General features: G+C 33.7%; 1 protein-coding gene across 5 annotated transcripts; it reads right to left on the bottom strand.

The window, feature by feature from the left end:
• Positions 1 to 99: 99 nt before the first annotated feature.
• Positions 100 to 27406, bottom strand: LOC110448175 (acyloxyacyl hydrolase-like). 5 transcript variants are annotated; one of them, XR_002462686.1, is made up of 20 exons: positions 27246 to 27406; positions 21349 to 21505; positions 20501 to 20606; positions 18518 to 18589; positions 17386 to 17450; positions 15327 to 15387; positions 14441 to 14511; positions 12749 to 12797; positions 11604 to 11747; positions 9580 to 9649; positions 8472 to 8588; positions 8142 to 8181; positions 7694 to 7768; positions 6529 to 6604; positions 5965 to 6120; positions 4749 to 4808; positions 3215 to 3317; positions 2735 to 2811; positions 1652 to 2385; positions 100 to 1365 (listed from the first exon to the last, which is right to left on the bottom strand). XR_002462686.1 is itself a non-coding variant. In XM_021494284.1 (20 exons), exons 1-19 carry the CDS (start codon positions 27367 to 27369, stop codon positions 2257 to 2259), a joined length of 1752 nt encoding a protein of 583 aa, XP_021349959.1. In that variant the 5' UTR covers positions 27370 to 27406; the 3' UTR covers positions 100 to 1742; positions 2218 to 2256. The 5 variants fall into 5 exon arrangements, 4 of the variants coding, with proteins under 4 accessions (XP_021349959.1, XP_021349960.1, XP_021349958.1 ...); XM_021494284.1 differs by having other exon boundaries at positions 100 to 1742; positions 2218 to 2385; XM_021494285.1 differs by having other exon boundaries at positions 2218 to 2385.
• Positions 27407 to 27840: the final 434 nt, after the last annotated feature.

Genomic DNA, 27840 nt, shown 5'->3' with positions numbered 1-27840 from the left:
TTTAAATAAACCGGCATTTCTGTATTGCACCTACATACCAAACTGCTTGGAACAGATATCATTTGTGGCAATTCATAAATAACACAAATGTTGTTCTCTTTTGAAGGTATTTTAATGCAGAGTTTCAAAGAAAACGATATATAACATAGTATAAGATAATTATAAAACGACTTCGTGGAGATAAAAAAGGGACATGAAACATTAACAATTTATTGATATAAATATGACTGAAATGATACAATAATAATACGTGCATTAATGTAGCACTCATATCGTTTACCAGATACATTTGCATACAATTGGTCGAAATAATGTCAAATAGTTATCACTATCATGAATCAAAAACCTGCAAGCTTTTCCTAAACAGTGCATTCTATATCAGATAGGAATTAGGAATCAAATGAGTGTTTTGTTTAGGCAAGAAAATCAATGAACATTTATAATAGTAAAACAAATTATACAAAATGCAATTTCATAACAAAAAATGTAGTAAATAAAAGATAAAAAGATATATAAGAACTAGCAAAATATCGTTTTTCTAACAAAATCTTAGCAATAAAATCTGATCCCTGATATAAATGTATTTCAATTTAAGAGTCCATGGAACTGTTGTTACAGTGTACATAACCATAACATGTACAGTATTAGAGTATACTGTACATAACCCTAACATGTACAGTATTAGAGTATACTGTACATAACTATAACATGTACAGTATTAGAGTATACTGCACCACAGTATCCAAAAGATAAGGCATTCTTAATGATTTATTGAAAAGCTGAACATGCATACATTAACACAACTACACACCTTATAATTGTATAATTTACACATGATTACCCAGCAGTTCTCCCCCCATATGATCTATAACCTACACATTATTAATTTTTTTTCTCCTTATAATGTGTACAGTTTTCACATTGAAACATTTTTTAACACGCATTTCCCAGTTTTCCCATTATAACACATAACAGCAAATCTAGTCTTTCCTATCATGTTGCATAACGTTATATTTACATTCGCTCCCATTGAAGTTGTGTAACCGTGACTGCGTATACATTACCGTATACGCAGTGAAATTCCTTGGAGACCATTGCTTCCTATTGATGACGTAATTTACATTGTGACGTCATAATGGTAACGTTGGAGATCCATCGCTGCTCGCGGGCTGTAGGCTGTTCATTTGTTTGGATTTACGCACGTTACGCGCTCCATAGAATATGTTCGTTGCCAACTGCGTTCATAATACCGTATACGCAGTCAAAATGAAGGTTAATCCTTAATTGAATCTACCCAGAACTCCTTTTTTACATGTCATGTACATGTCCTATTAAAGTTCCATCAATGTGTGATCGATTTGTAGCCTGAAATGACAGAGGATTCGTAAATAAGAAATTAAACGAACACTAAAAAAAATCCAAATACATTTTCCCATATAGTCACGAGTTTTACAAGTATTGAAATTCAACCATTCAGCTATGTCATAAACACTTCATATCAAGAACTGTTAAACTGAATAAACACATTTATTTTCGCTGTGATCGATATTCTTCGTTTCAATGTTATCTAAAATGTTTTTGGACCTAATCTTTGTCGCTCTACAGTTAAAGAAACTTAAAATGATCATACTTAGTTAATGCGAATTCTTACATAAAACAAAGTCATGGTTTTATCTTATGGCAAGAATTGGCTCTTCAGCTCCAGTACATATGTACTAGGTTGTCAGTGGTATTTTTATCAGCTGCACGACATAACAAAAACAAGTACATTACAAAAATGTGTCTATAACACACGCATGTCAATCATATTTATCATAAAGTAACCAAATATTAAATCTTACTCACTTTCGTCTACCATCACAAAGTGAACTATATATTCATATCAAATGATATCACTTTTACATTGATAATATTATCCTATATGTATTATTCGTTTATGAAAATACCTTGGTATATAAAATCTCATATACCAAGTTAAGGGTTTATCTTTCCTTAAAATCATGCTATATACGGCAAGCATTGGCAACATCTACTATAGAAATAATGTCATATTAAATTAAATATTGTTTATCACATATTACAGCGTACATTATAGGTCTCAAAGGTTCGATTGTGAACAGTTGAAAAATATATCCGATAAGGAAAAGATAAAATAGAATGACCTTTCACAGAAATTTTGTGTTGGGAAACAATAAGCTAATACAATAGATTAATCACAGAAAACGTGTATATCTCTTCCAGATGTTGTTCACGTGCTCAATAGCCTTCTTGGTCTCCAAAAATGGCTTTGATCTTGTTGTTAAATGGGTTGATGGGACCGATGGCATCGGGATATTCAGTTTCCAGGATCTGCCATAGCACCTGCCCTGTGAGTGCCTGGCCAAGCTAATATAGAAATAATGGGAATATATTGTTTATTATGAAGTTGTCAATCGCATGATATACATCCATATGTGTCATATACACATCACTTATTACAATAAGTTATGTTGAATTGCTTAAAAGTTGGTTATTTCCATTACAGATACAACTTTGACTCATTTAAAGACAACGTAAATTCTTCAATTATATGTTGAAAGCATTTTGAAACAAATGAAGGTTACAGGCCCTTTGTGTCTTTTGTATTTTTATATAAAATTATCTGTCCCATAAAGATAATTGTTTTAATATTCACTATACTCAAATATTTGTTTTTAAAAAACCCTTGATGTAAACATTCAATGAAACCATTAACCTGGTTTGTGTGAAAACCGTCTACTGGTTCAAGCAGCTCCCAAAGGGGACGTCCAAGATTTCTCCAATGTTCAAAAACTTCAATGTAACAAGATAGAAATAAAGGTCATGAAATTAATAAAGACAAATAAAAGTTCAAAGGTCGCATAATCACCAAAAAAAGATGTTAAGATCACACTACCATCAAATAAAAGGTCAAAGATCACACAGTAACCAAACAAAAGGTCGAAGATACCAGTATTATCCAATATGAAGTCAATATAACAATACCAATTAAAAGATCTCAAAACATCCCATTTCCAAAACAGAAAGACAAAGATCTCACAACCAACAAATGATAATAGTTTTACTGCTGCTACATTACCCGTAACATTAACGGGTTTCTGTACATATTACCAAGGACATGGAACGGTGGTTTGTCTACAATTTAAAAATAATAACATAAATATTGATATAAAAAATATATTATATTGTACTGTACCTTTGAAAACAGGATTTTCCAAGTAGGCGAGTTTAAAATTGTGGTACTTGGCTGCCTCAGTCTGTGCCACTTCCTTCAGTACATTACTCAGCTGCTCGGCTCTCTGTATCCACACCAAACACATAAAGTTACCTTTTACCAACAGCCATAGTTTATAGTTATCTTTTACCAACAGTCCTAGTTTATAGTTACCTTTTACCAACAGCCATAGTTTATAGTTACCTTTTACCAACAGCCATAGTTTATAGTTACCTTTACCAACAGTCCTAGTTTATAGTTACCTTTACCAACAGTCCTAGTTTATAGTTACCTTTTACCAACAGTCCTAGTTTATAGTTACCTTTTACCAACAGTCCTAGTTTATAGTTACCTTTTAGCAACAGCCATAGTTTATAGTTACCTTTACCAACAGTCCTAGTTTATAGTTACCTTTACCAACAGTCCTAGTTTATAGTTACCTTTTACCAACAGTCCTAGTTTATAGTTACCTTTTACCAACAGTCCTAGTTTATAGTTACCTTTTAGCAACAGCCATAGTTTATAGTTACCTTTACCAACAGTCCTAGTTTATAGTTACCTTTACCAACAGTCCTAGTTTATAGTTACCTTTTACCAACAGACCTAGTTTATAGTTACCTTTACCAACAGACCTAGTTTATAATCATGCTCGTGCGAAATCAGTTCAATATCAAACACTGCTTTCAATGGATGAATTGATACAAACGAAGTAAAACAGACATTTAGAAACAATTAAAATTGTCTTGGCTCATTCATGAAAAATGGTTATGCGTGGTAAGGTCTGGGCGTTCTTGATGCTATTCTCTCATACTGTGCACTTACGCTAGTTGCAGGACATATGCTAATAGCACGACATACGCTAATAGCACGACATGTTGTATAGCAACGCTGTTACCATGACATGTTTTTAGCAACGCTGGTAGCATGGTTTGTTTTCTTGCAACGGTGATAGCATGACATGTTTTCTAGTAACGCTGGTAGTATATGTTGTCTAGCAACGCTTGTAGTATGATATGTTTTCTAACAACGCTGGTTGTATGGTTTGTTTTCTTGCAACGCTGGTAGCATGATATGTTTTCTTGCAACGCTGGTAGCATGACATGTTTTCTAGCAACGCTGGTTGCATTGTTTGTTTTCTAGCAACGCTGGTAGCATGATATGTTTTCTAGCAACGCTAGGAGCCTGACATTTTGTCTAGAACGCTAGGAGCCTAACATGTTGTCTAGAATGCTAGGAGCCTAACATGTTGTCTAGAACGCTAGGAGCCTGACATGATGTCTAGAACGCTAGGAGCCTAACATGTTGTCTAGAACGCTAGGAGCCTGACATGTTGTCTAGAACGCTAGGAGCCTGACATGTTGTCTAGCAGCTATGGTTATTTAAGGACATGCCAGGTTTTGGTGGTCAGTATCTTGCGACTGCCTGACGTAGGCCTAACCAGCGACCTAGTCTTGGAGGGCTAGTTATCCCATACGGTCAAACGCCTTAACCTCTAGGTTACCGCCACTTATATTACCTGTGTTGTCATATTTCTTATAGTCTCGTTAGTATTCATCCAACCTCGGCAAGAAGATATCTGTACAAAACACAATATTATTATAAGCTCAATAGTATTACTGCCTGAAATTATTCTCTACAGTTTAGTTAAGTATGATTAACGATCAATTAACATCAATCAATAATTTGATAACTGTTACTCCGTAGTGTTGTGATATTCACCCTTATTGGTATTTCCAATAAACGTTGAATTTTCTTTTTAGATTTTTCTCCACTTTACAATTTGTCATAAAGTTTTGTTGACAGAAATACTTTCATTATCGATGTATATGAAGTTTTTGTTGTAAGCATTTGAACAAACATCGGAATCTTTTCAACCATCCGTGATTTGAAATGAGATTAAAGAATGTTTTGAAAAATTAAAATGTTCCAGGTATAGTTTCGACTGTAATATATAATTTCTCATACTACTGCATATACAAGACAACACGACCCGTGTGGAACACCAATTTTGGATTATTCTATCGCATATAAATGCACGCAGTGAGCATGGTTCAGGAAGCACATTTTTCTATATCTTGACTAGAATCATACAAACAAATGGTTGAGTTCAAAATATTCAAGACTCAATCGACTGATGTTCTGAAAAGTGAAATCACTATGATGTGAAATGTGACTTCATTAAATTGGCATTTTGGTCAGCGGGAGAATTTCTGTCGCCATCTTGTAGTTGGCTTCCTTTTTCCTTCTGTTTACCATTTTTTCTCATATGTCTCCTTTTTACCGGGAAGCGGTACGAAAGAAAAAGAATAAATGAAAATATGTAGGTATTCTGGATAGAGAAATTATATCCTCGTTCAAATATTATTGGCACACAACCTCGGTAACAACCGTTTTGACCCAAATGTTACCCTTTCTGGTAGAATTTCCCATAAATAAGCATCAATCTCAAAGCACAATTATACGAAATTGTAAATCTATACTTATAAGAGATGCTCGAAATTCACCGCGTTAAGGCCCGGTCTAAGAATTCCGATAAACATTTCCTTTCAATAATATCTTATCTTTTCGTTTTTTAGATTGGTAAAGCCAAATACTTCTTATTTGAACATTCATGAAAATGATTCTCGAGGTAGTCTTCAGTGTTGCAATACATTCTATTTCTACGGTCACGTATATATTTAATATTTGTATAACTAAATACATATAAACACATATAGTATCATTGTCTATACCTCTAAGCAGTTAAAGTAATCGTAGAAGTGGGAGTAAGTGACGTCATTCCTTAGAGAACCAATTGGGTGTACTCTGTCCTTAAGACTGTCATAGAGGACCCTACCTTCTGCCAAACCTACAAGAAAAACGTGACTCCCAGCAGGCAGGGTTTTCTCCTGTAAAACAGAGTAAGATAACAGTTGCCATCTTACGTTCAGTTATTTAACTGAAGATTAAGAACAACACTACAAAATGTTACCAATGATATACCATGCAAATAGTTTAAATTTTAGCTAAAATTATACGGAATCACAAAACATGGAGAAATCAAACTTGAATAACATATCCATCAAATATGATATTCAATATCGAAACAAATTATAGTCCAATAGACCCTGGCCTGAAAAAGTGTTTATTTTGATTATTTCTCATCGATTCCTGCTTTTATCTTTTCGTAGTGGATTTGAGTTCTAATTTCAGCTTGTCTTTTATGCTGTATGTATTTTAAGATACTAAAATAAAATAAGGATATACTAAAACTAGAGCCACCATGAACCAAATCAAAACAAAAGACATATCCTTACCAAAAACTGCAAAGTTATAATGGAGTTGTTCTTCATTTCTTCTGGTGTTGTCATGTAAGCAACTGTGTCTGTAAGCCTGAATTAGGTTAAAATCATGTTCGAAAATCAACGAAGAATACATATATTAATAAAACAATGCATTGCTAGCTTAAGAATGAATTTGAAACGCTAGAAAACTAAACACTACTTTTTCATATATAGAGTAATCCCCGTGCATTTTACTTTCTTAACTCAGAATACTGTTGATTTTTATTTAATTCATGTTTTATATTTTTCCATAAAAGAATTAACTCTGCAATATCTTATGAGAAACTTTCAATTCATTATGAATAAATAGTTAAAAAAAATCGTAAGTGAAGATATTCATGTCGAAAAAAGTTCCCAGTGCATACGTGTTTGTTTTTTTACACATTTTGACAGTGGCACAGGGATCCTTAATATCTAAAATAATTCATGATGAGATTTATGAAATTTTCATAACATGCGTATGCCATATATAACTTTAAAATATCAATTCAAAATGAAAGTAATGCAATGGAGAAAGCTTATACATTATACTTAGCTAGTTACACACACTTATATGTTGCAAACATTATGTGTTTGCAAATTTTAAAAGTATTTTAAGACTTGTGACAATTTTGCAATCAACAAGTGACACTACTCCTTGAACATGAAAGTAACTGCACATTATTGACCTGAAGGTCTGAAAAGGATAATTGAATCTTCGATATACCGTTTATCTTACTGCTCTTTCCAGACATGTGTTTAATTGTATGCATGATCTTGATATTTTTTCTATATTAAGCGTAGTCTCTGTCGTGTTAAATTAACTTTCAGTACAGAGGTGGAAGTAAAAGAGTCATCAGTGTGCATCCATATGGATATCTCGCATAGCTACATATATAACTGACTCTCTTCGAATATTATCAGTCATAACTATCATTTGGACTGAACATCATTGTCAGTACTTGGTAATAAAGTTGATGTTAAGCGAAGAAAGTTGTATTTCACCTGATATCATTCTATATATTGTACAATGACTGTTGCACAATGGCCTTTTTTGTAATTCTTTTCACTTTTTCTTGAATAATTTTTTAGATTTCATGAAAAGACACAATTTGAGACTAAAACGCGAACATTATTGTGATGTGGTGGCTATACATACGGATTGCAAACATCCATTCCAACTAAGGCGTAGAAAAGTGTGACAGGATTATCTGTTATCTGGTTACGAGAAATGCTACAAAACATTTGAGGAAATATTGAGAATCACACCGCAACATTAGTTCTCCAGAACATCATATATAATTGCCAACAAAGGACACATTGCCAACACTTGTTTTTGACACGATATGATTATTTCTTATACAAATTTGTTTCATATAGGCATATTATTTATGTGTTTGATTTTATGCTTTTTACACATAAAACATAACATTTATACATGTTGATAGTCACAACACTCCTAAACAGACATAACTCACTTCCTCTAATGCTAATTTACTTGCTATAAATATGAAAGATTAAATTTTGTTGACGATATATCACTCACCAAAACCGTTTTTCGAGCAAACCGAGAAATAAATTGGTGAATTCCAATCACAAGCCATTACCTTTTCTCAATTGTGTCAGCCACTGACCATGATCTGGCACCTGTGAAAACCACATTTTTCTTGTAATAATGAGCATCAACTGACTTTGCAAGTTATGATCTACTTTAACCCTTATATAACACTGAAGATTGCGCTTTGCTAAAAACAACCTTCAAATTTAACATGCACTTTAACAAATAATATTAATGTTTTTGTGATATGGATATGAATCAACCTTTATTGCAATGGGTTATTTTAAAGTCTGTCTGATAAACGTTAATTATCTTCATGAAAAAACTGCACATATGAAATAAACTGTACGTAATGGTGACTTTCAACATCACAACTCACCATTGACAGCAAGGTTTTGATAATCCCTGTGGTTACAGCGGTTCCTCTGCCACAGATAGTCATAGACCGAGTTCATAGGGCCATGATTTACATTGGTGTAAGTGTTGTTCATGTAACCTGAAAACAAAAATAAAAATATTTGTACCATCAACGTTTAATAAAAGAAATTTCTTAATATTCCTGAACCAGCCTCCTAGCGATTTTTTGAAATTATTTCAAAATTAGTTCCTTTTGATATCTTATCTTAAAATAATTCATATTTGGTGTATCGTTTTAATTTTTTCAATGATTTGGGTTTATCAAGCTGCATTCTGAAAGAGTTCAATAATCATGAAAATTCAAAATTACCAAACGTGATAAAATATGTAAAAACAAAACAAAAAAACAAAGCAAAAACAAACAAAAAATAAACAAAAACAAATAAGAAAACAGGAAATACCCCTCTGTGTTGGGATTTACTCTAGCGTGAAGTATGAAGATATACTCAGGAAACACAGTTATTTACCTAAATGTATAACGTATTTCAAGTGTGGTTTTGTTTTCAAATAGTAAATTAGAAACAAATTACCCAAATGGAACTCTGCAATATGTTGGATTTATGTCAGAATATTGAAGTCGAAAGCTTACCGATGAACGGACGTATCCATAGACGGAACCTTACTATATATCCGCCGCAAACTCCGTTGAGTTAGGGTTAAAAAGTGTATTTTAAGCATGTCTTATGTGTAGATTTGATCATACTATACGAAATTTAACTACTACTATTTTCAGAATATTTCATGTACATTTTATGTAAATGCCAAATTTTCTAGCTTTAAGAAATAGGGAGGTGTCATAGGTTACAGAACAAAGCTGATAATTGTGTTATAAATTTCAGAATCCAAAACCTTCCCTATACCCTCATTATCAGTAAATTTTATACTCACAGCTAGCAATGCAATCCGCTCACTAACAAATGTTACAAAGCAGTTTTGACAAATGTTTGCCGATCACATTTTGACCAAAAGTGAAATTATAAAAGAATGCTTTTTGAAAATGATGAGCCACCATTCTAAGATATAACAACAATAACAAAAGCTCAAACGGTGACACAGTAAAAAAGCCTTACCTGTGATAGAAGATAATTCTGGCCAATTAAATTCGTTCCCCAATATGAAAGGTAAAGGTTTAAAAACTGCCTATGAAAACAAAGAAACAAATAATTCTTAAAAATAGTTTTACTACAGAGATATTAAACTACCTCGTATAATAACACCTTACACAGCAACTGCTTTTTATTTCAATCTTTGACTTGATTTACATGTTGTTTACTTTACCAAGGAAGCCTGAAACTTCAGTGAGATTAAACACATCTTTTTATATAACATAACACACTATTATACTGTCAATATTTTTGTAAATAACAAAAATTTGAAACTTTTTTTTTTTGTAATTGTTTTATTTTTCTAAATAAATCATCAGCATTAAAGCAATCAACACCATCATACATTTCCAATATCACAATAAACATCATCTTCATCTATTCTTCATCTTCGTCATTAGCATCTATACATATATATATCTATTCATAAAACCATCGCCATCAGTCATCTTTATCATCACCATCATCATTGTCATAAAACATTCATCATTCACATCAATATCAATCATTGATCACATCATAATATTCATCATCATCATTATATCATCATCATTATATCATCATCATCATCATCATCATATCATCATCATCATCATCATCATCATCATCATCATCATCATCATCATCATCAAGTTTCCTCATCAACTTTTTCTATCATTATCATTCACGTCAATCAAGCAATGATTACATCATAAATTTCAACAATTAATTTTCAGCATTCCTAATCATTTTAAAACTATCATCATCATGATGATAAATATAATTCATCCATCTACGCCATTATCATTATAGTCAGTCCTTGTCAACAATAATACATCATCATCCTCATCAATTATAAAATCATCATCAACATTATCATTGCTGACCTAAATTTCATGATCACCAACAACATCCTCAGTTTTTATCACTAATACCTTCATTAATTATCAGATCCAATTACATATATTACTGCTGATAATTTATACATATTTGTATAAAAACAAAACTATAATGAAATATATAGACATACACCCTATTTTACCACTCCACACGCATACTCGCCCACACAGCCGCACATACTCACCCACACAGCCGCACATATGCACACACACACAGAGAGAGACAGAGAGAGAGAGAGAGAGAGAGAGAGAGAGAGAGAGAGAGAGAGAGAAACTGTGCCGTTTTATATTACTTGTATAACTTGAGGTTACAGTGAAATTACATAAACAACAAATTGATTAACATTCATGAAAATATCAATTAGAAAAGTATCATAGATAATTTCTTATTTTCGTCCTGTCAGGGGTTGGGTGTTATTTCTAGCAGCTTATTCCATTTTTTCCATATATTATTAAACTTTGCTACATTCTCATTACCCTTGCTAACGCAAATATATTTTTGAGTCACATAATTATCTTTTATAATAGATTTTAAAGCTGACACAGATAAAGTTTGCTGTAAACATCTTGCTCTATAAATGTATTGTTTCATAATGATTAATATAAGATTGTCTGTTGTGTAGTATATATTTTTATCATTGTGCATGCCAAAAATGAAAGTTTCTTTATTAAAAGTAAATGGAATCAATAGAGCATCTAATAAAAATTCAAAGTTCTCAAAAAATGTCTGCACTTCTCTGCACTCCCAAAATAAATGTATAATTGTTTCTATTTCTGTTTTACAAAAGAAACAGAGTGGACTATCAGTTAAACCAATTTTGAATAAATATGAATTTGTTGTTAATATGTGTTGGTTTATTCTGTATTGCAGCCAATGTAATTTGGAGCTTTTAGTAACTCGGAAAGGGGTTGCATATATACTTCTCCAAGTTTGAAACTTATTTATGTGTGAAACATGCATACGGCCCGAAGAATGTTCTGCATCACCTTGTTTTATTTCTAATAAGAAAAGAAAATAGAAACAATAAAAAGTATGGAGATCCAAAAATACATTCTTCAATTAATTCACGTCATTTAAATGCACCAAAAGTTGAAGTAAATATAAAAACATACTGCTGATATTTCTGTAGCGTTGAGCCACTCCCTGGGGATGTGGAAGTGTGCACTGATGGAGTCGCCTAGGACAACCACGCCCCTCGCTTGGCTATCCTTGCAGTACAGGTCCTCGTATGGCTGGCCGCTGACGGGATCTACTCCCTAAGCACAACACATTAATGACTACAGCTGTACCACACACCAAAGACTATTAACAATGAGTACAAAACTCCCCTTGCTAAACCAATTACAACCCATCAATATTTAAACCAGCACAACATATTAATGATTACAGGAGTACAACAAGTGTTCAGTTTTCATTACAAAAAATGATCTGTTGTCGCTCCAGTAATCGTCGAGTATATTGCTAATGATGCAGGTTCTGGATTTGTATTGATTTTAAATGACGAAGGCTTAACATGCCTCATAATTTTCAATGCTCTAGGCTGCACCATTTCACAGCGTATTAAATATTGAAGGTTCCTGAATTCTACATTTTTTTAAATGCTGAACACTTCGAAAATCCAAATAATTTTCAATGTTAAAGGCATCTTAAACAAAAGCTTCAGAAATCAATATCATTTTAAAAGCATTTTCACTAAAGAAAGCGCTGGAAATCTTCATTATTTCCAATGTTGAAGTCTCCGAAATTCTTTATTGTGCTTATAGCTCTGGACATCCAGCCTTTTTTTGTATTTTATGCTGGATTCTACAACATTTTAAATGCCGAAGGCTAAAACAATCCATGTTTTGTCTACTGCTGACAGATAAGGACACCTAAAAATCTTTTTAATGCTAAAGGTTCCGCTAATTGTACATTATGTTTAATGCTGGAGTTTTCGTATGTCAATTTTTTTTTTGCAATGCTTACGGCTTCAGAAAAAATATATCTGTTTAATCCTGTTTGCTTGGAAACCTACATTACCAACGAAGGATCAGGAATCTGCACAGTTTTAATGTTAAAGGCTCCATGAATCTAAAATTCTTTATAATGCTGAAGCACCAGAAATTCGATGCGTTATGTATAAACTCATTTAGAAAAATCAGTCACTTTTGTAAAGAAATGGTAATTTATGTGCGCAAAAAACGTTTTTTTCTGAAAGGAACATGGATAATCATTGGTCCTTTCATAAATATTTGACCTTCCTTTTATCTGTACGTACCATGATACCATTGCAATTACTATCCTTGTCCCTGTCTGACTGGATTGGCCTACAAATGAAATTACATTGGATCAATTTCTCCTTCATAATCTATTAATAATAATATACAACATTTATATAGCGCCCTATATAATTTTTAAAATTACTCTAAAGCGTTTTACAACATATGGGTAATAATAATGGTTATAATTGTGGGGGGGAAAGAAGAAGAAAAAAGGCTAACAATCACTTTTATACATTTAAGCAAGCAATGTGCACATAATTGAACCAAATAAAAGGTGGTATTTACATGACGTCTGTGCAAGGATTCTAAAATGCAGACATGTGGAGGTGAGTTTTCATGTCTTTTTTTAACTTGGCCATGGTATTTGACTTTCTAATAGCAGACGGTAAGCTATTACACAACGTAGCCGAAACCCTCCCAAAGCATCTGTTTCCGTAGGTCACAGTACGAGATTTTGAGACACACAACAAAGATTCTGACTCCGACCGCAATGATCGTGACGGCTGATACAGGGTAACAAGCTCCGTAGGTACTGAGGAGCTGTTCTATTCAGTGCCTTGTATGTATACACCAGAATTTTGTACTGCGCCCTGTATCGTACAGGTAACCAGTGTAACGAATAAAGCACAGGTGTGATGGGCTCTCTTTTTCGAGTACGAGTAACTAGCCGTGCTGCAGTGTTCTGAACCCTCTGCAGACGACTAGTTAGTTTGTCAGATATACTACAGAGCAGGGCGTTACCATAATCCAACCGAGAGTTAACAAGTGAATGCACCAAAAACTTGCATGCATCTGCGGTTTTAAACTGCCAAATACAGCCGATGTTCCTGATCTGTAAGTAACAGGATTTGGCAATAGCGTTCACTTTTTTCTCCATGTTCAGTGAACTAGCAAAGTATACCTCTAGGTTTTTAACAGCTGGCTGTTACATACCTTGAGCTGGAGAGCCATTGTTTGCTGTTTGTGACACTTTGGGAAAAAGACGATTAGTTCCGTCTTTTCCTGATTAAGCTTAAGCATGTTGGCGTTCATCCAGATACTGATATCTGTCAGACAAGCTTTCAGACTTTCTGAGACTAAAACTTTTTATAATGTAAGTGCTTTACAAGCTAACGCTTAAATTCTAATTTATGCTGCTTAAATGTTACATATATCGTGAGTACATACTTATAATAACTTTGTAAAATACGCATGACTGTAAGACTATACTCCAAAAACATCTCACAACGACTAATGCAAGTCTGTTGCCAGGAGCTAAATTTATATGTAGTAATTACTGAAGAGTGATATTAAATGTACACTTAAGGTTCCATTTGGCTTCTTCATGACATTATAAAAAGTTTTAGTTTTAGAATCAAAAGAAGGGTTCCTCGATTACGTTTATAAGAAAAGTAATGTTTGCAATAATGATGATAAAAATGGCAGTATGCATCGTACCAGAACTGATGCAGTAATGACTACAGCACTATAGCTAAGTAGTTCCCTTCAGAAATGTATAATGTAGAAAGAGAAATTAAAGGTACAATGATAAAAATTATGAAAAAAACAATTAGCTAAAATTACCCATTAAGTATCTTCACCACAGACATACGAAGCATGTTATCAGGGAACATGATGATTTCAGACATGAATATTTTTTTATAATAATCAATATCTTTTCAATTACAAAAATATTCTCTAAGACTTACCGGCTTCCTGGGTGTATGTCTTTTCTAGAATCATCACAGTCCTTTCCCCTCCAAGAGCTCCCCCGCAGTGCCTACACACAATAATTACAGTTTAATACAAGCCCGGTATTCAGTAAAATTGTAATCATCAAAAATTACCAAAGGAACCTGACAAATACGAGTACACACCACTATTGAAATTCTAAGTAAAAAAATAACTTTTTGAATTTCTGAAAATGAAATTAACATATGTCGATAATTTAAATAACTTTTTTTTTTTTTTTATCTAAATGGCAGTTTGTTCTGTCTTTTACTAGTAGTATTTTAATTATAATAAGATTAAAATGGAAAACAAATGGAAAATTTATGAATCTGTTATTTGGATAAAAATAACCTACTGGTTAAATCCAACCCGGTGATCTGACGTATAAACTAGTTTTTTTCTGTCCGGACCTTTTTGATATTTATAGTTTCCAGATTTTCAATTACTCAATACGTCAAGCAACCGGATTGGACAAGAACAGTTTAAGTCCAACATAATGGTCACGTCAGGATCGGTTTGACGTAAAATAATTTATTTCTGTCTGGCCTTTACAAGGATGTCCCTCACTAATAATGTTGTTTTTCATACAGTTAGAGACATGTAAGTGTAAACATTGCAGGGCCCAGTTGAACTTAGCTCAAAAAGTCGTAAGCATCACTTTCATAAAAAGATTCGAAAATATTACATGCATCTATGTGTTTCCTTTTTTTCCAAATGATCGTTTTAAATACCTTAGAATTTAGTTTCAAATAAAAAAAAAATGAAAATATCCTGGATAATTTTTTAGCAATACATTTTTGCTCTCAACAACCGAAGCCTGGTTCTAATATACTAACAAAAATAATATACATAAGACAAGCATACCTGGAATGTACTGTATCTGTCACCATCCAAGTCAATAACAGGGACATGTTTGTCCAATATCCTGTTGGGATAGAAGTCGCCATCAGTAGCTGATACGGTGATATGGCTTTGCTTTCCTAACACATGATACTTAAGCATTGAACGTGCATTATGATTTGTTTGCTTGCAAAGCTGTGTCATTCAAAAAGATCATAAATACCTTACAGAAACAGTTCAATACTTATATTTACGTTTTCTCTGCCTCTTATGTTCTTTTTAGACTTATAATTTATATTTAAAATTAAAATTGTCCGCCTTATCGACAGTCCACACAATTTCGTTCAATAATTTGAACAGCGTATTGTCGCGTGCTGATTGGCAAACAAAGTAGTACTTTGAAATTTTAACACTTCAATTTTATTCCACAATTCAGTATCAATACAATTGCGTATGATATTTTTATGGGTGATTTAAGTTTATCAATAAAATTTGAGCTGAAAGTTAGATTTTGAATTGTCCTGATTTTTCCCCGGAACAAATTTCGCGCATGGATAAATACAGTAAACACCGTGAATCCGACCTTGACCTCCACGAGGGAGTTAATTCGAAAGTTTCTCTTTGTTCATTTTGTGAAGATTCCAGACGTTATTTGTTGATTGTATGGGAATCTGACTACAGTCGGTAGATTATATAACAGCCTCGTTATTTGACATGTCGTGATCAGAAACTGAGGAAACCGTGGCTGCGAGACGCGTGCAACTGATATCGTTTGAAGTGAGTGATCTTGCGACGGTGCACAGGGGTTCGTTACAAATGTCTGAGATGTTTATGTGTGATGTGACTCATATCAGTAGGTCTGTAAAATATGTGTCAGTAGGTCTATAGAATTTGTGTATTTCAGACATTTGTAACGAACCCCTGTTGATCAGTGCAGTATAACAGACGGTATTTCTGATAAATTGAAGGAGTTTCTATTGCCGGCATTGGTGATTTCAACCGATGTGCATTTTGTACGATATTGTAGACCTTGGTCTTGTTTTTGTTGTAATAAAAGAATTTTTTATTTACTTTTTTCTTTTGCACATGAATTTACAATGACATTGTCAAGTCTCACAATGCCCAGCGATATTTCAGCAGCCGTCATGTTTATTTACATTGGATATTGTAGTTCCGGTCAGTGTTGTATTAATACGCTAAGAATTGTGTCTCGTGATGCATGGTAAATAAGTCCCATCAACGACACAGCTTTCAAAGAGGCTATATATTGAAAATGTCATGCAAATGTAAATATATAGGTACCAAGTCACCATAGTTTAGAGGGAGATTAGAAATATTTTATTCTTAATTGTTTACTTCAATAAATGATCAGATTGCCCTTTTTCAATTCAATTATAATAATTCAATGTAAAAACAGCTTAAACTAGAGCATTTTGTACTTATATTTTGTCAAATTTAGTCCATTGTAATAACATTTTCTGAGTTTGCCAAATGATTTCTTCCCATGAACAATTTGAAACGCTGGCATGTATGCACATGAAATAAGTAACATATGTACTGAGCAGAACATTTATAGATCCATGGTACTTTTTGTTTAGAAATTTAAATGAATCAAGATTGTAGTGTGAGGAAAGCTATTAATAGAAGCAGATTTTTTTGTGTGAAGAAAATAAATAGAATCGGAGGCTTTTTGATGAGAATTTTATTAGAATCATTGTATTTTTTAGGATAACTTTGATAGAATTAGAGGTTGTTTTGTGGGAGAACTTTAAAAGAACCATTATTTGTTACTAAAATTTTAATAGAATCAGAAATTGTTAGGATAATTTTGTCAGCATCAGAGTATGCCTTTTGAAGAGGATATCAACAGAATCAGAGTTTATTTTTTGAGGGTGATTTTAATAGAATGAAAGCTTGTTGGGAAAATTTACCATAATCAGATATTGAGAGTATTTGGTGTGAAGTTTTTCATAGGTTTAATGTTTTATACTTTCAATTCCAAATAGTTGTTTGCGGGTTTGCTATAGAAGATCAATGCATGCTTAGTCTTTTAAAATACAATATCTAAGGCAATTAAACTTACTTGTCTATCCAATTACAAATAATTTTTATTCCAGGTAATTCACAAATCTTAGTATCTTGGTGTATCTGTGAATAAAAATAGTACCTGCATGGGTCACAAAATTTCTTAATTAAGGTATACAGTATCATTATGAATAACAACTTTAAATGTCTACATGTTTAAGGGGTTATTCTGTTAAATATGTCAACTCCATGATAGGATGCTGATAAAGGTGCTTCCGCATGGTACTGAACTATTTTAAAAATTCATGTACAATTTTGTTGTAGTTTCAATTGTTTTCATTTCTTAAATCATTATGCTGCAAGCAATTAACTACACATGTTGTCATTTATGTTGAGTACTATACCAATTATTATCAAATAACTTTTGTAAGGAATCACTTAAAACCAATTAAATATTTTTTATAGATATTCAATACAATCAGGAGTGTCAAGCGCATCTTATCCAAGATACCCTTTAGTACCACCAGTTGTGTAAGGGTATGCATGTGTGAGCTGGAGTTTGTATTGATATTTTAATAACTTTTAATAAATTTGCATAACCTACTGATCATGGTAAAGTGCCACTGAATAATACAACACAGGACCTTAATACCCAACGAAGACCTTATTATACTTCACTGATGGGATCGTAGTACACGGAAACAATGACATATATATCCCCCCCCCCCCTATCTGTAGGATACACATACCACCTAGCAGTCAACAGATTGGTTCATTAACAGCTATTTTAAGGGGCATTAAAATGTTGTTAATCGGTTGGTCGGGTGGTGCAGTGGATAGCGCACTTGTCTTTCACCAAGGCGGCCGGGGTTCGATTCCCCGATCGGACGTGAAAAGGTATGGGATTACCTGCCGTACCACGTGGGTTTTCTTCCGGGCACTCCGGTTTCCTCCCACAACAAGACCCCCCGCGTGCTAACATCCGGGCCAACAAGAGTGATTAACATAAGTTGAAATAACTTGTTTCATAATTGTTGTAAAATAAATTAAGTTTATATATATTATATGTTAATCGCAAAAAAAACTTACTTGAATCTGACCAGTGTATCCGCTTTATTTGAAAATGTAACATATAAACAATCTGTATTATTTAAAGTCAATAAAGAATTAAAAATATCTTGTAAACTGACCTGGTATGTTTCTTGCTTCATTTCGGAACTGAACAATTCTTTGAAGATTCCCGAATGAACATTTCGTGAACTCTTTAAAACAATGGGAAAAGAACAGGAAAAAACGGTCATTGAGATATCATAAAATATCTTAGGTATAAATCTACATACAACAGACTCAATGGGCCTGCATCGCTTACCTGGTATTAATCTCACACCTGTTACCTTAAAGCGGACTAAAGAATTAAGAGCTATAGGCTAAATATAATTTCCTATGATATGATTCTTAGTCATTCAAAAGAACTTGTATAAGTGTTTAACACATCTAACCCCTGTGACTTTTAAAGTGTGTCATGGTCATTCATTTTAACAAACTTGATATCTCTTTCTCCAAGCATGCAACTGGCTAAATATCATCAACCTATGACTTTTTTGGTAAATGTCGTCTTTCTTTAAAACAAACACTGTAGCTCTTCATCCCAGCATGCTGCTTGCAATTTTGATATGTTTCCTAGTTATTTAAATGCTTTTTATAACATTTGACTCTCGTGACTTTGAACATGGATGAAGAGCAATCATTAAACAATTTGATAGCTCTTTATCAGAGTATGTTACTGGCCAAATATCATCTCCCTGGGATTTGGGCTATTAGGAGAATGTAGTTTAAACATATAACACATTAGTCCATGCTACCTTGAAAGTGATCAAAGGCAATTCATTTTCACAAGTTTAGTAGCTCTTCATACCAACATGCTAGTGGCAAATAATAATTGCCATTGGCATTTTTTGTTATTCAGAAGAAGTTGTTCGAAGATATTTTTAATCGTTTGATCCAAGTGACCTTAAAAGTAGGTCAAGCTTATTCATAAGAACAAACTTGTTAGCCATTTATACCTGATGGCTACTTGCCATAAATCATCACCCGGTGGAATTTGGTTGTTCATAAGAGGTTGTTTGAAGATTTAACACATTTGACCCCTGTGACCTTGAAAATGGGTCAGGATCGATAATTTCTATAAACTTTTTAACTTTTCATCTCGGCATGCAACCAACAAAAAACATCACCCTGGGCACATTGTTATAAAGAAGAAGTTTTCTGATTTTTTTTTTTATCATTTGACCCCAGTGACTTTTGAAAATGGGTCAATGTCATCCATATGAACAGACTTATAAGTTGTTCATTCCAGCATGCTACCACCAAATAATCATCACTCTTTAGTTTTGGTTATTCAGAAGATATTTTAGGAGTTTTTTAATCGTTTCACCACCGTGACCTTAAAGATGGGTCACGGTCATTCATATACTAGCTTCATAGCTTCTGCAGACTACTTACCTAATGTTATCACCCTAGGAATCTGGTTATTGAACAGAAGCTAATACTTTCAATGTGTGAACCCCGTTACCTTGAAAGTCGACCAAGGTCACACATATTAACAAACTTGGGAGCCCTTCATTCCAGCATGTTGTTGGCCAAATATTTCCACCCTGTGGCTTTTGGTTATTGATAAGAAATCGTTTAAAGGAAAATGTTGACGCGGACGACGCGCCATGGCATTAGCTCACTTGGCTCTTTGGGTTAGTTGAAAAGTTACAGTTATTTGCTACAGGCTGTAAAACATTATGCAAAGTATATCCAATGATTTCAGTTTTTGCATGCAGAAACAGACTCCGAAATCCCGCCATACAATATTGGCAAATGTTTTTTCTTTAAGTTGAATATAAATTGTCCTTATTTTTAAGTATTTTCAAATACTCCTTGTACGTTATAAGTAAAGAAATATATCATTTAATAAACATTATAACGATAGGAACTATGTTTTAGTTACAACAGGCAGGCTTTTAGGATACACTCAGGTCGAATATACAGACCTAACCGAACCTCTTGTTGAAAATTGTATATTTAAAACCAGTTGTACATGCTTTTAAATACATGCATGTATAATTGATTGTTGCCTAAAACAAAAAACGTTCATTATCAAATGTTTTGAGCAAACTTGAATGTACTCTAGACCCGGTTTTTGGAAAGGCGCGGCATTCCTGCTTATCTGACTCGGTGTAACAGAATCTGATCTTATGGCAAAATGTATCAGGGTTGTCTTCTTCTGTGAATCTGGAAACGCAGTTACAATTAGCAAATATGTATTCTGCACAAGAGAAGGAATGTAAAACAAGTTTTTAGATTGAGATATGAAGTGTTCATAGAAAGATTTTACCAAATAGGAAGGGAGACATTAAGGATTGTGCCAAAAAAAACATACAAAAACTTTCTTCATGAAAACTCTTTGAAGAGGTCATTGGTTGATCCCATATATCAGGGTTAACATGGACAATGTACTTTGTTAGTGATGTTAATCAAAGGGGAGGTACACATAGTCTTGTCTGTTTGTGACCTAGCATTTATATTAAGAGACCAATTTTAACACTCCCCAATTGCAGCTGTTGTCATAGTGACTGAACCAGGAGATCACCAGCAATAGGAGACATGACTTTAAGGACTTAGAACTTTAAGAAGATGGTCTCTTTACATTTATAGTTTTTATTATATCATGAACATAATAAAACACATTCAGGAACAAAGTAAGTGTTATCGTTATTCTTATTTTATTGTTTACGGGGAAATCAAATTGACATGTAAATACCATGTGAACAATAATGTACTTATCATAATGAAAAGTTCCATCTTACAGATATCAAACTCACTAACAAAACTCACAAAACATTTTTTCTTTATGTATAATTAATATCGATTGTACGTATTTATAATTGAATTCAAAGACATATATTGTTTGAAACAGTTTTATAAATAGAAGTAGTTTATCAAAAATTAATTATAAGTTGTATAAACAATTTACCTCGCTATGAGAATTCCTCCAAAGAACTCTGTGAATATCCGACATTGCTGCCTGTATTTGTCCGGGAGGTAGTTACACAGTCGCTCCAGGGAATGTATGATGGTTTCATTGTGTATCACAGAAACCTGCTCCGTCAAAATCATGACGACCGTACATGCTGTCAAAAGATCATCAAAAATCATTTAAGTATACAACATCCACAATATACACCCATCTATAACCATGATTTTTCTTCTTTATTTTCTTTTCTTTTAAGAAGGTTGTGTCCCGGTGTTAAGAGGTTCATCTCCATGCAAACAGTCTCCATGACAACATGCAATCGGCCTACCGCATAGGACACTCAACTGAGACAGTGATATAGCTTCTGCATTGGATAACAAGTGCAGAGCGGTGCTTGTCATGCTGGACTTGTCAGCTGCATTTGACGTCATCGACCATGGCATACTTTATAAACGTCTGGAACACTCTTATGGAGTGACTGATACCGCACTATGCTGGGTACAGTCATACCTGAGTGAACGACGACAGTGTGTTGCCATCGGATCTGCCACCTCACATGGCAAAGTACTAGATTTCGGGGTTCCTCAAGAGTCTGTGTTAGGACCACGAAAATATTGTATGTACTCCAAACCGATTAGAGAGATTTGTCGTCGCCATAGCCTTCGCTATCATTGCTATGCTGATGACACACAAATTTACATGGTCATAAAACCACAGGACAGTTGGAATACAGTCTCAGAAAGTCTGGAAGCTTGTCTGACAGATATCAGTATCTGGATGAACGCCAACATGCTTAAACTTAATCAGGAAAAGACGGAACTAAACGTCTTTTCCCCAAAGTGTCAGCAAACAATGGCTCTTCATCTCAAGGTTGGTGCCAGAACTATTGAGACTGTTCCAGTTGTTAAAAACCTAGGAGTATACTTTGACAGTTCTCTGAACATGGAGAAACAATTGAACACTATTGCCAAATCCTGTTACTACCAGATCAGGAACATCGGCTGTATTCGGCAGTTTCTAACTGCAGATGCATGCAAGATTTTGGTGCATTCACTTGTTACCTCTCGGTTGGATTAGGGTAACGCCCTGCTCTGGGGTATATCTGACAAACTAACTAGGCGTCTGCAGCGGGTCCAGAACACTGCAGCACGGCTAGTTATTCGTACTCGAAAGAGAGAGCACATCACACCTGCGCTTTATTCGTTGCACTGGTTACCTGTACGATACAGGTCGCAGTACAAAATTCTGGTATACACATACAAGGCACTGAATGGAACAGCTCCTCAGTACCTACAGGAACTTGTTACCCTGTATCAGCCGTCAAGATCACTGCGGTCGGAGTCAGAATCTTTGTTGTGTGTCCCAAAATCTCGTACTGTGACCTACGGAAACAGATGCTTTGGGAGGGTTTCGGCTACGTTGTGGAATAGCTTACCATCTGCTATTAGGAAGTCGAATACCCTGGCCAAGTTCAAGAGGGACATAAAAACTCACCTCTTCACGTCTGCATTTTAGAATCTTTGCAAAGACGTCATGTAAATACCACCCTTTTATTTGTTCAATTATGTGCACATTGCTTGTTAAATGTATGAAAGTGATTGCAAGCCTTTGTTGTTTGTTTTCACAATTATAACCATTACTATTATCCATATGTTGTAAAGCGCCTTTGAGTAATATTACAAATTATATAGGGCGCTATATAAATGCTGTATATTATTTATTATTATTATAAGAATATTGTACATTGGATACTCAGTAAATGTTTTACCCATATCGGATGGCTTGATTTACAAACAAATAGATTTCTAGGAACAAGTACCAATAAGCAGTCCCGTGATACGTTGATTAGATAGTGGCATAACTAGATTTGTAGTGGCTTGATTATTGACCACCTGTATTAGTGGTGATATACTTTTAAACAAGGTCTTACTGCCATCGTTCTAAAATTTGCTTGTCTTGTATCAATATGAGTTATTTGTTTATAACAACAGTAAGAAGCCCAGCATATTTTTTTTTATCAATATGTGAAGTGGTTATAAGTATGTTTGCTAACATTTAAATAATAATAATAATAATAATATACAGCATTTATATAGCACCCTATATAATTTGTAAAATTACTCTAAGGCGCTTTACAACATATGGATAATAGTAATGGTTATAATTGCGAAAACAAACAACAAAGGCTTGCAATCACTTTCATACATTTAACAAGCAATGTGCACATAATTGAACAAATAAAAGGGTGGTATTTACATGACGTCTTTGCAAAGATTCTAAAATGCAGACGTGGAGAGGTGAGTTTTTATGTCCCTCTTGAACTTGACCAGGGTATTTGACATCCTAACAGCAGATGGTAAGCTATTCCACAGCGTAGCCGAAACCCTCCGAAAGCATCTGTTTCGTAGGTCACAGTACGAGATTTTGGGACACACAACAAAGATTCTGACTCCGACCGCAGTGATCTTGACGGCTGATACAGGGTAACAAGTTCCTGTAGGTACTGAGGAGCAATATGATATCCAATGTACTGTTGGATATTTTTTCTTTTGATTGTGTCCAATATATATAAAATAGCTAGTATCCATTAAAAAAGAGATCCTGCCATCGTACCATCTTCCTTAGTTCTAGTTCAATTCGATCTTTACTCTTCTCTTCTCTTATCAGTTGGATCGAGTCATGTAAACTTTAGGTAGCTTTCGATCATAACTCATACTGTTGTGTATAAATGACATCCCTAAAAGTGAGTTTGTCGGTTGACATGTTTACTAGTACAGTACTTGATGTAACAGAAATAGCACCACTCATTGCAGTATGAGAAAAATCTGTCGAGTACTTCCTGGGTCATAGTGATAATATTCTTGAACTGTCAAAATCCAAGAAACACGGCCAAACAGCCATCTTAAGTTTTATTAGTCACAAAATGAAACATATACTATACTTATGGTTTGGTATTGCCATCATTTTGATATTACAGTATTTTTGTAATCATTGCAAAATATATTGCGATATGTTGCAGACTTTTAAGAAAAATTGATACTTAAGGTTGATAAAACAATAACACATATATTCAGCTCAGTGTTTTGTCTGGCATGCCATTTACATGAATAAAAGTAAAATAAATTATAATATATTAGACAGTTCTAGGCAGATCAATTAATTTAATAGTAATAGGTTTCTCAACTGGATGATTACTTTGTCATTGTTTATACATTTTTTTTGCATAATAATGAGTGTACTTAAAAAAAAATAATCGTCAATTGCCTAAATGAAATGATAAGAAAAGAAAAAAATCCAAACAACATCAACTAGTATAAATATTTTGCATGCCCATGTTTTAGTAGATCTACCTGGCCGGTCGACCTAGCGCTCGGCTGTGACACAAAATACAACATCGATAGTACCACAGGTTTGAAGGGCCTCCTTGAAATACGACATACTGGAAAGTATCACAATGTAACGCCATGCCAAATTTGGCACGCCATACATACTATAAGTGGTTTACTCACAGAACAGTAGGTTTCTGGGTAAAGTTACATTGACAATTAATAAGAACTTAATTTGTAAGAAATTATATATAGTTTTGTTGTTATAAGTAATACCAGAAACCTGAATAAGAAATTACATTGTAATTTGTTTTAAATACACAATTAAAAGTGATATAAATCGTAAGTTTACAAGTGCACTAAATCATCAACTTAACATTTCATTGTCCTGACATGTATCATCGTCACACACTATTTCCAATATGACCGGTATTATGATGATATTGCACTTGATATAAAGAGAAAAATATATATAAAATGTGTGAAGGATCTGTGACGTACTTCTAGAGAAATTAAATAGACAATATCGGTATCACGATGATATTGCATTTTTCTACCACCATTGATAAAGGGAAACTTACATATAAAATGTGTGTAAGATCTGTCAAGTACTTCTTGAGAAATAAAATAGACAATAACGGTATCACGATGATATTGCATATTTCTACCACCATTGATAAAGGGAAACTTTCAAATGAAATTTGTGTAAGATCTGTCAAGTACTTCTTGAGAAATAAAATAAACAATAACAAAGTTGAACTGCAAAATTCAGGATGGCTGCCCGGTGGCTATCTTGTTTTTGTGATCAGTCTCAAAATAAAACATGCACAACGAGACCAAACGAAATATACACATGAAATTTAGGAAATTAAGGTAAACTGTCAAGGACTTTTTGAAAAATGATAACAATACTGAGCTCTCAAAATCCAAAAGGATAAGCCTAAAAAAACATATGCAACTACTGACCGAGAGAAACCAAATCATGAAATTCGAGAAACATCTTTCTAACACTTCTTGCGAAATAGCGATAACAATCTTGAACTGCCAAATTCCAAGATAGCTGTCTGATTTACTTGGAGAATGATCTGTTCAACCATTCTTGAGCAATTGATATAACAATTGTTTGAAGACGGAAAACGGACGGACGTATCTTGAGAAAAAGAAATAACAAAATAGAACTTTTAAATCAAAACTGGCTGCCTAGCGGCAATTAACAGTAATAGATCAATATCAAAATAATGCATGCACAATAACGGACCCACGGGAACAGTTAAATGAAATTTGAAAAAGATCTTTCAAGTACTTTCAGAGAAAAAGTGAATACAAACTTTAACTCTCAAAATTCGAGATGACTGCATAGCAGCCTTTTTGGTTTTTTCGATGAGTCTAAAGATAATACATGCAAATTAACGGACCGAGGGGAACTTTCACATCAAACTTGAGAAAGATCTGTAAAGTACTTTTTGAGAAAACTCTAACTCTTCAAATCCAAGCCGATCAGGCTTAAAATGATACGTGCACAACTTGATTATAGCCCACCAAAACAGACAAACCCTATACAAATCTTCTCTTTTAAGTATATCAATTATATAAACCATTTGATATTTTTTAAGATCTCAAAATAATAAATGATAGCATCTAAGCAATTCCACTCTATGTCCGCCACGCCTTTTCAAAACATTCATTTCATCAAGGCAGCATGATGGTATCAGCACATAAATTTAACAATATTTGCTATGCATCGAAAAAGGGATTCATATGCAGGATCAGCGATATACTGAAACGTATTATGCTATACAAGAGAATGACATTTTTAATTTAGAAATTACTGGATTTTCATTGGGGTTAAATTTCCTTGTTTTTATAATGGGGACAAATTCGTTGGGATAATATTTCGTGGAACTAGTATCTTAAAAGCCTGTTTTTTTCTGGTAAGTATGAACTTTAGATTGACAGGCGTGTCGACACAGTGGAGGTGAATAAAATACAGGTAAGACCGGGCGAGATTTACTCACTCGAAGGGTATCGGTCAAATCTATACACATACTGTATACTTTATAGACGTACATGTACCTTGTGTATCAATATAACTGTGTTACAAATGCAACGCTTGTTCGACATCCCCCCGTGACGATAATTACACCGTTAATCATGGCTTGTGTCTAGATGTAAATACACCATGGATTTGCAATAAAATTCATGGTTTATTTACTATTTTCATTTAGTTTATATTTCGAATCGTGAGTTTAAAATTTCGTTGGGATTATACGAAATAAACGAAATTAAATCTCCAACGAAATATTATGCTTTTATCATAATAGTATAATATAATAAAATATTTCAAAGATGTATTTTTGTTTATATAGTAAAGTTATAAACACCACATATCGATAGGAGTTTGTGACTTTTATGATATTGCAGCACAAATTCTGTTCAGTATGCAGAGAAGTTTTGACTAAGTCAATATTACATATGCACTTGAAATAAAACAGCTTGTGTAAATACACAGCGGAGAAACCGAACCGGGAAGTTAAAAATATTTACATAAAAGTAATTTTCATATTAACTTACCTGCACATGATATTCCACCATTTCTTCCTCTGACCATTAAATCTCCAATCCCAGTTGATAATGATGGTGAAGTCGCATAACACAATAACAGAAAAATAGAAAGTAGAAGTGCCCTGTACAACATGTTTGCTCGATTCCGAATCTTACGATAAGTCACAAGATAAGAATCCGAAATTTAATCATTCGGCAGTCTTCGGTGTTTTTCATTAAAGAGTGTTATAAGCTGTGCAGGGCTAATTCTACTTTGCCTGAAACCTCCATTCAATCATTTAAACCGGAAGTTTGTGAAGTGAAAGCAGAAGCCACCAAATATGACTGGTTGTAGCGGTATTTTATTATATAAAGTGTTAAGAAATAGATTGTAGATAAGTGGGGGAGAAAAGGTTATTCCTATGTATTTAATAGATGAAGGGAAACGATAACTGTATGTATAACATAAAGTTTAGTAATTAAAATGGTGTTTTATTGTCTTCCCTGATTTCCTTTCGTTGTTAAACAGTAATTTGATAAAATGATACGTATAAAAACAACCTAAAGCCATCAAAAGCGGATTCCTGAATTCAAACATTTAAAACAAGGCTTGTAAAAACAAATT

Source organism: Mizuhopecten yessoensis, unplaced genomic scaffold (assembly GCF_002113885.1).
Source record: "Mizuhopecten yessoensis strain PY_sf001 unplaced genomic scaffold, ASM211388v2 scaffold3855, whole genome shotgun sequence".
Taxonomy (NCBI): domain Eukaryota; kingdom Metazoa; phylum Mollusca; class Bivalvia; order Pectinida; family Pectinidae; genus Mizuhopecten; species Mizuhopecten yessoensis.
The sequence above is the reverse complement of the archived record's forward strand: the minus strand, read 5'-3'. Positions and strand labels throughout refer to the sequence as shown.